This window comes from Carlito syrichta, unplaced genomic scaffold, assembly GCF_000164805.1.
Source record: "Carlito syrichta isolate Samal-C Ts95f unplaced genomic scaffold, Tarsius_syrichta-2.0.1 Scaffold309276, whole genome shotgun sequence".
NCBI lineage: Eukaryota > Metazoa > Chordata > Mammalia > Primates > Tarsiidae > Carlito > Carlito syrichta.
The window spans coordinates 1,964,027-1,982,065 of NW_007253372.1; the positions used below are offsets into that span (position 1 = coordinate 1,964,027).

Here is an 18,039-nt window from a genome sequence, read left to right on the forward strand (position 1 = left end):
CTATGGCATATTCTAAATCCTTTGTTACCATTTCAACAATGTTAGCAGCATCTTTATTAGGAGGAGATCCCATCTCAAGAAACTATTTTCTTTGTCATTCTGTTAAGAAGCCACTCGTCTGTTCAAGTTTGATCATGAGATTGCAGAAATTCAGTCACATCTTCAAGCTCCACTTCTAATTCTGGCTCTCTTGCTATTTCCAGTACCTCTGCAGGCACTTCCTCCACTGAAGTTCTAACTCTTCAATGTCCTTCATGAGAGTTTCTTCCAAATTCCTCTTAATACTGATATTTTGATCTTCTCCCATAAATGTTTTTAATGGTATGTAGAATGGTGAGTCCTTGCCACAAAGTTTCTAATTTACTGTGTCCAGGTCAATCAGAAGAATGACTATTCATGGCCACTATAACCTTAGGAAAGGTATTTCTTAAACAATAAGACTTGAAAGCCAAAATTATTCCTTGTCCAGATCAAAACCTACAGACTGGATGTTGTGTTCACAGGCACGAAAGCAACATCCATCTTCTTGTATATTTCCATCAGAGCTCTGGGGTGACCAAGTGCATCGTCAATGAGCAGCAATATTTTGAAAACAATAGTTTTTTCTGAGCAGTAGGTCTCAACAGTGGGCTTAAAATATTCAGGAAACCATGTAGTAAATAGATGTGGGTGTTGTCACCCAGGCTTTGTTGTTCCATTTCTAGAGCATAGGCAGAGTAGATTTAGCATAATTCTTAAGGGCCTTGGATTTTCAAAACAGTACATGAACACTGACTTCAACTTAAGTCACCAGCTGCATTAGCTCTTAACAAGAGAGTCAACTTGCCCTTGGAAGCTTTGAAGACAGGCGTTGACTTCTTCCTAGCTTTGAGAGACCTAGATGGCATCTTCCAATATAAGACTGTTTTGTTGATATTGGAAATCTTTTGTTTATATTGAAAATCTGTTGTTTAGTGTAGTCACCTTCATCAATGACCTTAGCTAGATCTTTTGGATAACTTGCTTCACATTGGCACTTGCTTCACCTTATACTTTTATGCTTTGGAGAGGGCTTCTTTCCTTAAACCTCATGACTCAACTTCTACTGTCTTCCAACTTTTCTTCTGCAGTGTCCTCACCTCTCTCAGCCTTGACAGAACCAAAGAGAGTAGGTCCTAGATTAGGCTTTGGCCTAAGGGAATGCTGTGACTGATTTGATCTTCTTTCCAGACCACTCAGACTCTTTCCATCAGTAATAAGGTGGTTTTGCTTTCTTATCTTTTGTGTGTTTACTGGGGTAGTGCTTTCAATTTCCTTCAAGAACTTTTCCTTTGCATTCACAACTTGACTCAGTGGTGTCAGAGGCCTACCTTGGCTTTGAACATGCCTCCTTCACTAAGCTTAACCTCCTCTAGCTTTTGATTTAAAGTGAGAGGTGTGCAACTCTTCCTTTCACTTGAACACTTAGAGGCCACTGTAAATTATTAACTGGCCTAATTTTAGTACTGTTGTGTCTCAGGGAATGGGGAAGCCCAAGGAGAAAGATTCGAGGGAACTGTTGTTTGGTGGGGCAGTCAGAATATGCACAGCATTTGGCGATGAAGTTAGCTAACTTACATAAGTGTGGCTTGTGATAACCTCAGTTACAATAGTAACACCAGTGATCACTGATCCAAGATCTCCATATGAGATATAATAATGAAAACGTCTGGAATATTGTGAGAATTACCAAAATGTGATGCACTGACATGAAGTGAGCTCATGCTGTTGGAAAAACGGTGCTTATAGATTTGTGCAACACAGGGTTGTCATAAACATTTAATTTGCAAGAAATGCAATAAGGTGAAGCACAAGAAAATGAAATATGTCTGGATATAAATAAATGGAAAAGGCAGTGAAATTGCCATTAATACGTAACAAGGAGACTAGAAGTACACATTAAAATACATTGTAAAATATCTATCATTTAAAATTATTTATAAGCCACTAAATAAGTCTTATTTGTAAGTCACAAGTATAAACTTGTGTCCTTTCATTATCTCACCTTTCACACAGAATTACTACTTAATAGCTCCTACAATGGTCTACAAAGTACTCACTAGATACTTACATGGTATAGTACTTTTTAGAGGTAAGAAAGCTTAGGGACTTGGAGGCCATTTATTCCAATATTTTTACTTTATTTTTGTAAAAAGTTTTATTATTATTAATATTTTTGGTTGAGATGGGGTCTTGAACTCCTGGACTCAAAGAATTCTCCTGCCTCACCCTCCCAAAGTGCTGGGATCACAGGTGTGAGCCACCACACCCAACTGATAATTTGTTTACTTTAGAGGTGAAAAGAAAAACAAACCTGAGCTACAGAGAGTATAAACAATGTATCTGGATAAAATGTGTAGGATTAGCATAGATCTGGCGTTCTGAGTCCTGTTGTGGCTCTGTCAACTGTTAACTACAACTGATCGAATTTTAATTTCCTTCTCTGTAGGATAAGAGGGCTCCATGAGATGGACTCTAACGTATATGCAACTAGAAGGAATATAACTTTGTCCTGAGGCCAAAACAATATTATTGGAAAAATACGTCATCCGGGAAAAAGCAAAGGAGGTGGCTATGATATTAGGGACCTGGTCACCTCTCTGTAGGCTGACCTGTGCCATGTCTCCATTCCAAACAGTAGGCCCCTGCAGGAGGGACAGTCGGGAACTGATTACCCCAGGCAAGAGGCAGGCTTAGTACAGAGTGGAATACCTGGGGAGCCACCTGGATGCTAGCTTCCTCACTGGATCAGGTAACTCCTCAGAGTCCATCTTGATGCTCAAATATTCCCATGTACTCTTGTATCATGCTTCACATTTTAGAAGCAATTTTAAATTTCTTTCTTCATGGGAGAAATGCCACCTTAGCAGGTGCTTCTGTCTTTGTAATGTGTGATTTCTGTTGTGAACAATGATAATATCTGAAATTTTAATTTTTTTTGGAGTCTTCATTTTTCTAACCCTGATCCTGTGATTTAGGTACCTGACCACCAGGTGGCGACAGGGTTCCTTGGTCTCAAGAGTCTACACCCAAAAAGCTTTTGCTGAAGGCCTGTTTTCCCTTGAGTGGCAGATTGTTAGTTGTTTCTCAATCTCCATTCCCCTGGTTCTTTGATAATAAGGCCCTCATGTGTAGCTGGATACATTTTTTTCCTGAGAATGAAACCACATCTCCAACGTCCTTGCAACCAGGTATGAGTACACTTTCACCAACAAGACTAAGTAGATATAATGCATATCATCTTCTGGCTAACACCTGTACAAGTCAGCGGGCACGCATCCATTCCCATGTCATCCCTACTGCCACCTTCTTGCTGGCCGGAAAGGACACAATGTGGCTGGAACAGCAGAAGTCATCTAGGACTACAATGTGATACTGGGAATGGTAGCCATGTAAGAAGCAACAGCAAGAGAAAGAGCTGGAACTCCTTAATCCTGGACATCAAGTCGGCTCTGGACAGACTTCCTCTGCACTTCTTTTATGTGAGAGGGAAATAAGCTCCTGTCTTCTTTAAGCCATGGTTACTTTGACATTATTTCTCCTGTTGCTTACAGCTGAACCTACACCAAGCAACACAACTTGAGATTTAGGTTCATTAAAAAAACAAACAAACAGAAATAACTATAAAAATAAATGGCAAAAGACAAGTACCATTAGCATACACATTATGCCACTGATTCGGGTCTAATAAGAAGGACGCTTTTTACTTTGTTATTTTAGGACAATTAAATAACACCTCTCTTTTTCCCCAAGATCATTTTCTAACAAGTGGTTGGAGCTACTTGTAAGCAGTGGGTAACCTAAACTCTACACTCTCAGTATCAGCAAAGTTCAGCAACACCAACTTTTATGGGTCTCAAAAGCCATGATTCTCAGAACTTAAACCTAGTTTTGTGGCTTTATTACATCAAATAGCAAACTCAGTGATATCGATAATTATCTGAAATATTAAAATTTTTATATATGAGGGAAGAACCCCTAAAAGCCCAGGATTTGTTTATAACAAACCATGTATTTATTCTTACATGTTTAAACTTCAGTTGCCTTCAAAGTACTCTCTGTTTGATGTAATAGACGCTTTCCCACTGCTCAAAACAGTCCATTTTGATGCTTTTTGGTGCTTTTGTTGCTTTTTGTTTCACCTCTTTTACACTGGCAAAACATTTTCCTTAAAGGATTTTTTTCATTGGGGAAACAAAAATAAGTGACTCAGGCAAGATATGGTGAACAGGGCGGGTGGGGTACAGAGGTCATGACATTTTTGTTCAGAAACTGCTGAACACTCAGCACGGTGTGTGCCAGTGCATTGTCATGGTAGAAGAACCAGTCACCTGTTTGCCACAACTCAGGACATTACTTCCACAAATCGTGATACAACTTTTTCGAAACTTCCAGATGAAAACTTTAAGTTGACTATTTGATCCAGAGGAACAAATTCTGAGTGTACTACAAGGAAACCCGTCCTCCAAAAGATAATTCCAATTTTTTTGGGTGGGAGGCCCTCGTATACTAAAAGTGAACAAGAGCCAGGCTCGGTAGCTCAGCCTGTAATCCCGTGCTTTGGGAGGCTGAGGTGAGTGGACTGCCTGAGCCCGCGGGTTCGAGACCCGCCTGGGCAACTTGACGAGACCTCATCTCTACATAAATCAAAAATTAGCCGGGTGTGGTAGCGCACGCCTGTAGTTCCAGCTACTTGGAAGGCTGAGGCGGAAGGATCGCCGGAGTCCAGCAGGTCGAGGCTGCGGTGGCCGGGAGCGGCCTGCACTCCAGTCTGGGTGACAGAGTGAGACTCCAACTCAAAAAAAAAAGAACAAATCTACAATGAGAATAGCTGTCACCTAGAGTACTGAGTTTATGTGTAGCTTGACTTGTGACAGTTATGGCCTTCAACATATTATTAAAGAATAAACCCAGGCCGGGCTTGATGGCTCAGTCTGTAATCCCAGCACTTTGGGAGGCCAAGGTGAGTGGATTGCCTGAGCCTATGGATTCGAGACCAGCCTGGGCAACTTGGCGAGAACTCATCTCTACAATAAGTAAAAAAATTAGCCAAGCGTGGTAGCACACACCTGTAGTTCCAGCTACTTGGGAGGGTGAGGCAGAAGGATTGTTGGAGCCCAGTAGGTTGACGCTGGGGTGGCCATGAGTGTGCCACTGCACTCCAGCCTGGGCAACAGAGTGAGACTCCAAATCAAAAAGAAAAAAAAAAAAAGATAAACCTAGATGCTGCCTAGAACTGAATGGAAAGCATTCATATGAAATCACCTGTTGAGCTTATTAATATCTGGGCAAAGCAAGCTTGCAAAGCAAAATTACCATAGTGCTGGGCCCATTCCACGTCCCCCAGGAGAGCCAGCCAAAGAGGCGTCTTGTCCTGGCCACTGTGCCCGTGTCATAAGTCACCAAGCACAGGTTCAGTTATGCTCCTGGTCCCTGTGGCAATGCAAACTACATTCCTAATTTAAACAGGACTATTTCCTCAGAGCAAAGTTCAGAGAAACTCAAAGGAGGATCAGCACAGGACTGAGTGGGTCTTGAGCGTTCATCTACCTTGCTACAGGGAAGCACCACAGAAGGCTCAAGAAATCTCCCCAGGTCTATCTTTCCTTACAGGGACTTTACACAGCTACTGAGCAGGGTTGTTCAGTTCTCAAAGGTGACCTATGATTTTCACCCATTCCGGGTTATACAGTCTCAGGTTGCTGCAAAGTAGTGTCCTTTTTAGACATGGAAGATAATTTCTGTACAGTGGTATGGAGACTTCAGCAAGTATATACTTGGGCTTCATAACTGATTTCCCTACTATAAGATAGCACGAAGACAAAGACTTATCATCTTCTAGACTCAAATTATATCAACCCTGCTGTTATCTAGAGAAAGAGAAAGGGAAAGAGACACAACCATGTACACTGTGGATACAGATAGTATGCCCTCAAGCTAGAACACCTGTAATGACTCAGAAGATTCTAAGGTAGGGCAGGAATCTCTTTATTTAAGAGTATGTCACCATGAAGCCTCTTATCAAACTAACACAAATGCTTGGGCAATACATTGTCAAGAACTGATTCCATTTCAAGGAGTTCCCTAATCGAATGTATTAAGAAGTTTCTTTTTGAACATGGCCCTATCCACTTTTCCCTACTAGGTTCTGAAGATTTCCCTTAAGAAGTTTCTTTTTGAACATGGCCCTATCCACTTTTCCCTACTAGGTTCTGAAGATTTCCGATCTATACCCATTTGCATGGGCAGGTTGCTACAGAGAGACATTATCGCTAGTTCAACAGTCAGCTCACCAAGGATGTGAATGAGTCAACATTCAAAAACTTCATGTGCCATGAATTAATGAGTATTAAAACACTAATTAATGTTCTCAGAACATGTTCTTCTGAATAGAAAAGTCCGTATGCTAGCAACCACAAATTAGTTATCACCAGGTTAGAAAAATCTAAAAGGAAGAAATGAAACCTCACTCCCTGTACCCCAAGGCATGCTGGTAAATCCAAAGAATCATCTATTTTAACTTTTCCGCTCAGCTACAAAGCAAACCACCTTAGAGATGTTCTTGATGTTTCATATGCACGATCGTAGGCAATCCTTAGAAAAGTCAAATTCCTATCAAGTAGAAGAGGAATAAAGACAGTAAAATCAATGTTAAATACTTTAAAAATCCTACTCTTTTCCTGCTACACTGACTTAAGTTTGCTTCCTTTCTTAAAATGTAAGTACTAGACTTCTCCTAATTTACATTGACTTTTATTTTTAATAAAAATGTGGAAATTGTTGTGAGTATACTATGAATGTTACTATGTTATTCATGGTATAGTCAGTTCACTGTTCTTTTCAGGTCTATACATTTTGTCTTTCACTTTGAAAGCAGAAAAGCTAATCCCTCAGCCAGCTGAACAAAAGTGAGACACTGAAAAACCAGAAAGTGTATTTTTTGTTACATCACATTCCTTTGTGACACCACATTCAACCACAATGCACAATTCCATCCACAGATGACAAGTACCAAGCAATCCTCTCACACAGGATACAGAGGGTAGGAGTCTTAGCTTCTTGAGCTTACTGTGAAATTACGAAATTACACTGTGAGAAAAAGGCAGAGGCACTCTTTGAACAAAGGGTAGGGGTAAAGTTGTCCAGAAATCTCAGTGGGAGAACTGTGAATGACAAGAACAACCATTCCTTGAAGCCCTGTCCAACTCCCACACCTCCTATGAAGCTTCTTCCTCGACCCCAGCCAGGATGATCTCTGAACAACATAGCACTGACTGAAGCCTGTATCTTTCCCTCAACCACTATGATAGCATCCTTGGTTTGTCTGATCTTTTCAGATCTATATGCTCCACCTCTCCAGTCTGACTGCAAGTTTCCCAGGGGCAGCAGTGCTTTTATGTTTGGAATTTCTTTGTATTCAAACAGTACCTGACATTGCATAGTGTGCTATAAATATTTATTGACAGACTAAATTTTATGATGGAATACTACACAGCCATAAAGAAGGGCATATATATGGACTTCACAGCAACTTGGATTGATTTAGAGTTTATAATATTCAGTGATCTATCTCAGAAACAAAGCACCGAGTACCCTATGTTCTCACTCATAAGGGGATCCATAATAATCCATGTTATATTTACCATAATAGTATAAGAAAGGGATTGGCAGTAGTGGGATACTGCCAGGGTGGGGGTGGGGACACAACATCAATAAGGGTACCTGATCTCAAACCAGGCACTGTGGGGACCAAAGGGAGGTTCAAACTTTACCTATACGATGCCCACTTGTATACCTAATCCTGAACTGTACCCCACCCACATTATTAAAATAAAATATAAAAACAGAAAAATAAATAAATTTTAGCTTTCATTTTCCTATTAACTCACTTTGTTAAAGTGAAACATGTTATTGATTATAAATGCAGTTAGTTTTTTTGGGTAAATTCACTTATCAACAAATCTATTTCACAAGTGTAATTTCTAATGCTCAGTATTTCTACTTCTTTTTAAAAGACAATGGTGTAGAGGTTGTAATCAGTATTACATGTTTGTTTCACTCACAATAAACACCAAGAAAATGAAAGGATTCACCAATTGCAAATTTGCTAAACCTATCTAAAATTAAGTTATTTTATGAGCCCCAGATTGAAAGAGAAGCTGAGTTTTTCTAGAATCTCACTTTCAAAACTATATTTTTTGGTACAGATCAATTTTTTATCCACAGCTGTAATCAGGAATGGATAAAGGTTATATAGACAGCAGCTCTGTTCTGTGTCTTTTCAGCAAAATATGACACCGGATCTTTCACCTTCCCAGTCAAGATGCTCAGGGTCTTGAGGGAATATAGATCACACACTCTACCAGCTGTCTCTCTGGGGCTCACTGACCATATGCTTCTTTCTCCTTGGCTTGGTCTATTTCACTAGCTACAACACCAGGTAGACAGTACCATTAAAAGATGTACCTGGTCATAACCACCATGAGTTAGTTAGTATTGACCAACCGGGCAGGGTAATCTGTGTTGCAATATTTGCATCAAAATGATAATATGCTTCACAGAATGGAAAAAGAATGACAGACAGTCTGGGAGATATTCTTTTTACATCACATATGGAATAAACCAGGGTCAAGTGGAACCCAAAATAATGCTAACCTAAAGTAACTTAACATAAAAACAGAGTATCTGTTTTCCTCCAAAAGGCTATGGTTTCTGTTATACATGTTAGGAAGCTTTTCCACTTGTGCACAAATCCTTTCAAAAGCCCGCCTTTTACAATAGTAGGTCACTGTTGGCAACACTGCCAAAAGCCTAATCAAAATGTAAGAGCATCTGTCACGCTCTCATTTCACGTCAAAGCTCTGCTGTGTGCACTTGAATCCAAGCTGCCGCGAAATGGATTTGAAGCGATACAAGTCGATAGTGTCATGACATCACAGTGCGTTTCAAAGGCACCTTTACACAATGATATAATTCTATTGCAATAAGAGTACACTCTGTATGGCCAGGCATGGTGGCTCACGCCTGTAATCCCAACACTTTGGGAGGCTGAGGTGAGCAGACTGCTTACATCAAGAGTTCGAGACCAGCCTGGGCAACATAGTAAGACTTCATCTTTACAAAAAAATCAAAAAATTAGTCAGACGTAGTGGCACAGGCCTGTAGTCCCAGCTACTCAAGGGGCTGAGGCGGAAGAATCACCTGAACCCAGGAAGTCAAGGCTGCCATGAACCATGACCGTCATGATCATGCCACTGCATTCCAGTCTGGTGACAGAGACCCTGACTCATTAAACAAACAAATAAGCCAGGCTCGGTGGCTCAGCCTGTAATCCCGCGCCTTTGGGGGGGGAGATGGAGGTGAGTGGATCGCCTGAGCCCGTGGGTTCGAGACCCGCCTGGGCAGCGAGACCTCATCTCTACAATAAATAAAAAAATCAGCCGGGCGTGGTAGCGCATGCCTGTAATTCCGGCTACTCGGAAGGCTGAGGCGGAAGGATCGCCGGAGCCCAGCAGGTCGAGGCTGTGGTGGCCGGGAGCGGCCACTGCACTCTAGTCTGGGCGACTGAGTGAGACTCCAACTCAAAAAAAAAACCAAATAAACAAGAAGAGTAAACTATGTATAATGTATATAATCAGTAGATATAGGCTCTTCTTTGGCACTACAGAAGCTACACCCTGCTTACGGGCAGAGTTCCATTTTCTAAGGATGGAAATGAGGAGGTGCATTAAGATTGCAAGCCAATGTGTCTGTCTGTTGACTATCTCTTTAACTATTTACCATGAATTTTTTTTATCCACCCCCACTGTAGCAGTACAAATAAAAAGCTGTAAGTATCTGAGTGGCTCAGTGCCAGGGAAGTTTTCTTTGGGAAGTGGAGAGCCAAGCACAGATAAATTCTGTGAGTTTTCCAGGACATTTCAAGCTGCTATGTACACGGCTGATAGATTTCTAGTCCACATAAGCACTTGCTCAGCTGTAAAGTTTAATCTTTTCATTTATAAATGAAAACAATACATACTAGGTGGTATCCAGCTTATCTACAGAATACTATTACTATCACAACAGGAAAAAAGAGCTATTGGGTAAGAGAAACAGCCCCAATCATCTTCGCTTAGAAGAAAGTCATGCTTTCCTGGAAGCAGCTGCCTCCCAGGCAGCTGTCATTATTACAGGAGTCCCTCGGTCTCCTATATTCTAAAGCCAGCATGGCCAACCTGTGGCCTGTGAGCCACATGTGGCCAGGGACAGCTAGAATGTGGCCCTGCAAAATCTTTTAGCATCATGTGATTTTTAGCATTTATATTCTTTGTGACCCCATGTGCAGTTCCATTTCTGAAGTTCACAATCATGCCTGATTCATGACATCTCTTGTTGGCAGCACATACATTTGTGAGCAGCTGTTTTCAAATATGAAGCACATGAAAGCAAAATTCAAACAAACATTTCTGATGAACACCTTGAGAACTCACTCAGAATTGCGACCACTTCCATCAAACCAGATGTGGATAGAAGAGTTTTACAAAAACAAGGTCAAATTTCCCACTAGTTTTTATTTTGTTCTCATTTTTATAAACTTTATAATAACTATAATAAAAGAAGTCTTATTATGTATAGACACTAGCTATATTATACAGCTAATGTGTGGCCCAAGACAATTCCTCTTTACTTGATACAGCCCAGGGAAGTCAAAAGTTTGGACACCCCTGCGCTAAAGATAAATGTACACCTGGGCACTAACTTTGGGCGAGTAGAAAAGAGGAAAATCCTGCCATTTTTATATGGAACTGAGAGAGCTACGTAGCAGCAATAAGGAGGAGAAGACTGGGTCTTTCTCTAACAACTCTGCCTAGTCCTAAAGCAGTCGAGAGACTGCTCAAGAACAGGGGATGCTTGCCAGGTGCTGTCTGGGTGCCCTTGGCATTATTGATGGAACAGGCACACCTATCCTTTTTGGGGAATGCCCAGGCAGGGACTAGAACTAGGCCTCGAGAAGGCCAAAGGCAATAGCTGATAGGACAAATTTCTCACACATGGAGAAAAGGGAGAAGAGCAAAGGATGCCAGCCTAAAAGTGAACAGATTTTAAAAGTTTCATACAGGACGAGGATGAATTCATGAACCATGTAAACACAGATTGGGGCTGCAAGCCCCTACAGGATGTCTTTCCAGGCAATGGCTCACCCAAAAGTGAAACCAACAAGAAGTACGCCAAACACATAAGATGAACTAAAAGTTTGTTATATATATTTCTAATATTACTGAAAACAACAGATTATAGCCTAGGTACCAGACCCTTAACATACTTCGATCTCATAATAATTCTACAGAAATCCTGAAAAATGTTCTATCTCTATTTTACAGTTGAAAATCTGTGGCAGAGAAAGAAAAAACCAAACAGTCCCTTTAAAAAGTGGGCAAAAGACATGAATAGACATCAAAGCTGGACTGGATAAAGAAAATATGGTACATATACACAATGGAATATTACAGCCATAAAGAAGGACAAATATATGGACTTCGCAGCAACCAGGATGGATTTGGAGTTGATCATACTCAGTGATCTATCACAGAAACAAAGAACAGAGTACCTTATGTACTCACTCATAAAGGGATCCTGAACATTTACCATAATACTATAAGAAAGGGATTGGCAGTAGTGGGAAAGTGTCGGGAGGGGAGGTGGGATTGGCAGTTGAGGAAAACTGCTAGGGGAAGGAGGGGCATACCTCATCAACAAGGGTACCTGCATAATCAATGTTTGTATACCTAACCCTGAATTGTACCCCACATCTTTATAGTTAAAAAAATTGAAAACATAAAAAAAAAAAAGGAAAGAAAATTTGTGACAGAAAGTTTAAATGAATTGCCCAACGTCACCCAACAACTATATGGGAGATTTGAGGCCTAAGAGGGTTTCCTGACAGAGGCCTGTGCATTTAACACAAACATTGTGATTTTAAATAGTATTTTACAGAGACAAGGATTCAACAAACTTTTTCTTTCTGAGTCAGAGTCTCACTTTGTAGCCTAGGCTGGAGTGCAGTGGCATGCTGCTCACAGCCATGCAGCTTCGTCCTGCTGGACTCAGGCGATCCTTCTACTTCAGACTTCCAAGTAGCTGGAACTACAGGCGTGTGCCACCAGGCCCAGCTAATTTTTTGATTTGTTGTAGAGACAAGGTCTCGCCATTGCCCAGGTTGGTCGCGAACCCACGGATTTAGGCAATCCTCTCATCTTGGTCTCCCAAAGTGCTGGGATTACAGGCATGAGCCACTGCGCCTGGCCCAAACTTTTTCTTAAAGGGCCAAATATTAAATATTTTAGGCCTTGTGGGCGATACAAGTTCAGGTGCAACCACTCTGGGAAAGAAGCAACCATAGGCAATATGTAAACAAATGGGCATGGCTGTTCTCCAGGAAAACTGGAGGCTGGCTTGCCAACTCCAGATACAGCACAGGGGTGGTGATCTATAGCCTTGCACCAAATCCAGCCCACCACTTGTGTATGTAAGCGGAGCTTTAGTACGAACTAGATCCAGCGTACCATCTAGACTGTTTCTAGAGTAATTCACCATACTCTATAAAGCCCTCGTTTCACAGAAACATTCTTGGGACCATCCAGCACTCTTGATTCTAATCTTCCTTCCAAAACAATGTTCTGATTCCCAACCTGTGACCTGTGTGGTCCAGCCCTCCAGGTAAGAGAGGCTTGATAAACACCTGGTGCCCTATCAGTGCCCTCTCACTGCAAGGAATAGAAATCCATCATCATCAATCAACCGGCAATTTGGTTTCTAGAAGACTCAGCCTCCTTGGGGAGCTGAAAAAACAAAACAGGAGATTCTGAACCTGAAAAGATGATGACTGGAGATGGAGCTTGTGGTGACATGACAGTTAGTTATTCATTCATTCTGATATTTTATTGAATGTCTACTCTGTGCCAGGCAGAAATACATATGAACTTCAGGCTAAAAAGACAGATTCCTGGCAATTGAGGCAATACTCTACACAGAGCAAATCTCCATTGTTATTAATGGCACCAAACGACCTGAACTAGAACACAACCCATTTTCAAGTGAGCAGTGTGACATAGACAAACAGTGTTGCTCTGAGAGCTACTGCAATCAGAGCCCCGAGATGAAGAACTCTGGCTTCCTGTCAATAGTGGCAGCCATGGGAGCAGAACCAGCATGTTACGGGAAAGCAGGGATTACACCGGCTCACTGCTCAGTCCTAGCATTGCATTCAATATCTGGCAATAACAGGGGCTACAGAATATTTTTTGGTTGTGTTACCATGAGTTACCCCCATGGCTTCTGACAAGCTGGAGTGTGAATGGTCTAGTCTGAAAGTCAGATTTCCTGACTCTCACAGGTACGAGATCAAATTCCCCATACCTGGATTGTCTGGTAATCAGAAGCATCGATTCCTTTCACGGTCACCTCTCGGAAAACTCTTGGTTCCAGCTCCTCTTTGGTAAGATCACAGTGATAAATGATACCTAAAAAGAAGAGGGAGTCTTAGTTTAGTCCAAAAGACTCACCAGATGCAAGGGAGGTAAGGATCACAAAGCATAACCAGATGCCAGGAAAGATAAGAGAGGAGCATTCGTCCGGGACCTGGTTAAGCTCCACCACAGAGGAAGAGTCACTGCACGACAGGTGCTTGGGACAGAGTCTGGCGTGGGGCACGCTGTGTAAGTGTTCATCTTCACTGTCACTATCTCACGTGGCTTTCCTTTTTACAACGTTAATGTGGATTATACACTTTAGAAGAGTCTAGCGCTTTCTGTGAATATGAGAAAAAGTGAAGAACCTAATTACAAAAACTTAACAGTCTGTTCCCAAACCAGACAGCTTAGGAGCACAGGTCAAAGACAATGGTAGGCTTCATCCAGGACCATTTTACCTGGAAGGTATTGGACAGAAAACTCAAGTGACTTACCCAATGTCAAAAGCCAACCACAGGTCCCTTGACAGGCACTGTGAGGATCCTGCTACCGGACACCTACCCATCCATGGATGCACATGTGAACAGCAATCAGGGACCAAAGGTAATTGGTAGTCATCTCAAAATTGCTTTTTCAATGCTGATTACCCAGTAATTGTGCACAACACACAATTATTAATGCACACCAAGAATCCCAACTTATTTAACACTAATTAAAAGTCCATTTCCTGAATTTAATGCTACTACTTTCTAACATTTAAGACTCAAATCAAAGAAACAACAAGGAAGACGAGGTGAGTGGATTGCCTGAGCCCGCGGGTTTGAGACCCGCCTGGACAACTTGGTGAGACCTCATCTCTACAATGAATCAAAAATTAGCTGGGCGTGGTAGCGCATGCCTGTAGTTCTGGCTACTCAGAAGGCTGAGGCAGAAGGATCGCCAGAGCCCAGCAGGTCGAGGCTGAGGTGGCCGGGAGCGGCCACTGCACTCTAGTCTGGGCGACAGAGTGAGACTCCAACTCAAAAGAAAAAAGAAAAGAAAACAATGATGCTGTTGTGGTTTAAGAAACAGAATCGGTCATCCACAGAGTGGCAGGCATAGAAATGGCATCCTCCTTTAAAACCTTAAACATACCCAGTCAAGTAGATGAAAAATCAGTTTAGTAATCCCACCAGTACTTGCTGGAAAACCAAAAACCAAATGGAACTCCCACAAGGCACATATAAATGGAATAATTATGTAGTAAAATGACAAGCCTTTCTAACTTCTCAACTCTGGTATGTACTTCAGCTAACACAGAGAAACAATACTCTGACCCCCACCGGCAAGAAGCAACATACTTAGATCTGTTAACAGCATGACTGCTAATCTTTTCAAATGTTATTGCACTTCTCATGCTTATAGACAAACTTTTTCAGGCTGTAATAGGGCATATGATTAACATTAAGATGTATAGCATGACTGAAGTTATGACTTTCTTAGTATAAGTTATGCTAGGATAGTTATTAGAATGTATCTTTATATATAATGTACTGGGGGGGAAACCCAGAATTTATTCACAAAAAATTGTGTATTTATTCTTACACATTTAAACTTCAGTCACCTTCAAAGTACTCTTTGTTTGATGCAATACATCTCTCGAGGCACTTTTTCCACTGCTCCAAAGTTTTTGAACTTGTCGGTATTGATGCCTTTAATTGCTTCTGCCATTTTTGTTTCACCTTTTTCACATCGGCAAAATGTTTCTTTTTGGGGACTTTTTTCATCCCGGGAAACAAAAAAAAAGGCACCTAGGGTGAGATCTGGTGAATACGGAGGGTGAAGCACAGGGATCATGCTGTTTTCGTCAAAAACTGCTGAACACTCAGTGTGGTATGGGCAGGTTGTCTGTGTAAATCACCCATCATGATATGGGCAAACGTGCTGAAAGAACCTGCCAAAAAAAACTTCACTGAAGCTGAATGCAGCCTCTCACAACAATACAACCTAGTACACTGATGTCGATGGGTCCCTAGAACCTAGTGAGGAAGTCTGTCCTACAAAGGGTCTGCCCTGCAAAAGATAAATCCTGTTTTTTTGGGGTCCTCCCGCATACTTCCAACCTACACTCTGTTAGCATGCATTCTAATTTACCAGATATACCTTTCTGCACAAAAGTAATCCTGAGAGGCAGGGGTTATCTTGCAAGATATATTTTAATTTTCAAGAGCTTGTTGATCAGTACCTGATTCCCCCCTCCAAATATAAAAAGTATCTGAATCCTTTTTTTTGTTTGTTTTTTGCGTTGGAATCTCACTCAGTCACCCAGACTGGAGTGCAGTAGCCACCTGACCTGTTGGGCTCCAGTGATCCTTCCGCCTCAGCCTTCCAAGTAGCTGGAACTACAGGCGCGCGCTACCGCGCCCGGCTAATTTTTTTGATCTATTGTGGAGATGAGGTCTCGCCAAGTTGCCCAGGCAGGTTTTGAACCTGCGGGTTCAGGCAATTCACTCACCTCGGCCTCCCAAGGCGCGGGATTACAGGCTGAGCCACCGAGCCCGGCCCTGAATCCTTTTTTAAAACTCTACAAAATCAAGCAACAACAACAAAAAGACAGCTTGCAGGCCAAGCACCTATCACTTGAGCACCTGCCCCACTTGGTGTCACCGTGATTTGCAATACAGCAAACGATAAAGATCTTGGGGGCCAGAATTCCCAGCACTGGCAGTTACTAGTTCAATGAACCTAGGCAAGTCACCAAAGTACCAGACCGCAAATTCCCAAGTGAAAGATGGGCTCGGTGGCTCAGCCTGTAATCCCGCGCCTTTGGGAGGCGGAGGTGAGTGGATTGCCTGAGCCCGCGGGTTCGAGACCCACCTGGGCAACTTGGCGAGACCTCATCTCTACAATAAATCAAAAAGTCAGCCGGGCGTGGTAGCACATGCCTGTAAATCCGGCTACTTGGGAGGCTGAGGCGGAAGGATCGCCAGAGCCCAGCAGGTCGAGGCTGCAGTGGCCAGGAGCGGCCACTGCACTCCAGTCTGGGCGACAGAGTGAGACTCCAACTCAAAAAAAAATAAAAAAATAAAAAGAAAGACAATGAGTAGGAAATACATTCTAAACACGTGTCTATCTAGAATGGTTGAGATATCAAACCAAAAAGCAGAATGAAATGAGAGGACTGACAATTAAGTTTGTGAACTTGCCACTGTGCCCTTATGTTAGCTGCATTGTACAAGCAACTGGGTAAGGTTTCATAAGCTTGGTATATCAGTGGCTCATAGCTGTGTTTGTGTCGATGTGTGATGGTGCCTTGCTGAGTAGTGTTCATTATTGTTGATGTTTTGGGGTACCATCGCTGTCAGAGCTTGAATTAGAGCAACAAACAAACATTAAATTTCTTGTTAACTTGGCAAGAGTGAAATTGGGGATATGTTAGTCAAGTTTATGGGGATAATGTCATAAAGAAAATGGCAGTGTACAAGTGGATTAAACTTTTTCTGAGGGGAGAGAAAGTATCATTGATGAAGACAGGTCAGGATGGCCAGTCGTGAGCAGAAGTGACGAAAACATGGCAAACATTCATCGAATGGCACGTCCAAATCATTGGCTGACTGTGAGAAGCATAGCAGACCAAATAAACATTGACAGAAAAACAGTGAGGGATATCTTAGCTAAAAATCTTGGCATGAGAAAGGTGTGTGCAAAAATGGTCCCGAAGGAGCTCTTACATGACAATGCACCAGCTCACACAGCACTGTCTGTGAGAGCTTTTAACCAGTAAACAAATAATTGTATTGGAACACCTTCCCTGCTCACCTGATCTGGCGTGCTCACCTGATATGGGCACTTTTTCTAGGATGAGTTTGTGAGCTTAATTGTCATATCTCGTAAATACACAACAGGGGCTGGTTACGGCTCAAGGAAAGCATGTCAAATGCCTGACCTCTCTTCTTCTTTCCTGTGTACCAGAAGTAGTACCTACCTTGAAGGAGGTTGTGTTAAACCTGAAGGTACCAATGCTTAGTATATTTTATCAATACATTCTATTTATAGATTCATCTGGGATAGCCCCACTGCACATTCATACCATGATGTGAATCCCTATAACTTAACGATGTTTTCTATCTAATTTGGCTCACATGAGGCAAGAACAAGGAAGGTGAAGTTTGAAGAAAACATCCTAGAATTGTAAACCAGAGAGGACTGGTTAGGTGATCTCTAGGAAATAAATTTCGATGTTTAAGGGTGAATGAGAGACTTGGACTACAGAAGTCCCATAAGGCCAGAGGAGGTATATGGGCTTGTGAAGCTATCTCCTGATGAAAACAGTGCCCCTCTCACTCCTTGTTTTTATTGCGTTGGGGTCTCGCTCTGTCTCCCAGGTTGGGGTGCAGTGACATAACCACGATGATCATGGCTCATAGCAGCCTCGACCTCCCAGGCTCAGGCGATCCTTCCACCTCAGCGGCCCAAGTAGCTGGGACTACAGGCCACGACACCTGGCTCTTTTTTTTTTTTTTGAGTTGGAGTCTCTCTGTCGCCCAGACCGGAGTGCAGTGGCCGCTCCCGGCCACCACAACCTCGACCC

The 18,039-nt window shown here is 42.1% G+C and overlaps 1 protein-coding gene across 1 annotated transcript in view; it reads right to left on the reverse strand.

The window, feature by feature from the left end:
• The window catches only part of PREP (prolyl endopeptidase), a 139,321-nt gene that overhangs the window by 43,127 nt on the left and 78,155 nt on the right, over positions 1-18,039 (reverse strand). Inside the window, exon 11 of the mRNA XM_008067059.2 lies at positions 13,417-13,520. Coding sequence (XP_008065250.2) covers positions 13,417-13,520 — 104 coding nt within the window. The remainder of the gene's footprint in view (positions 1-13,416; positions 13,521-18,039) is intronic.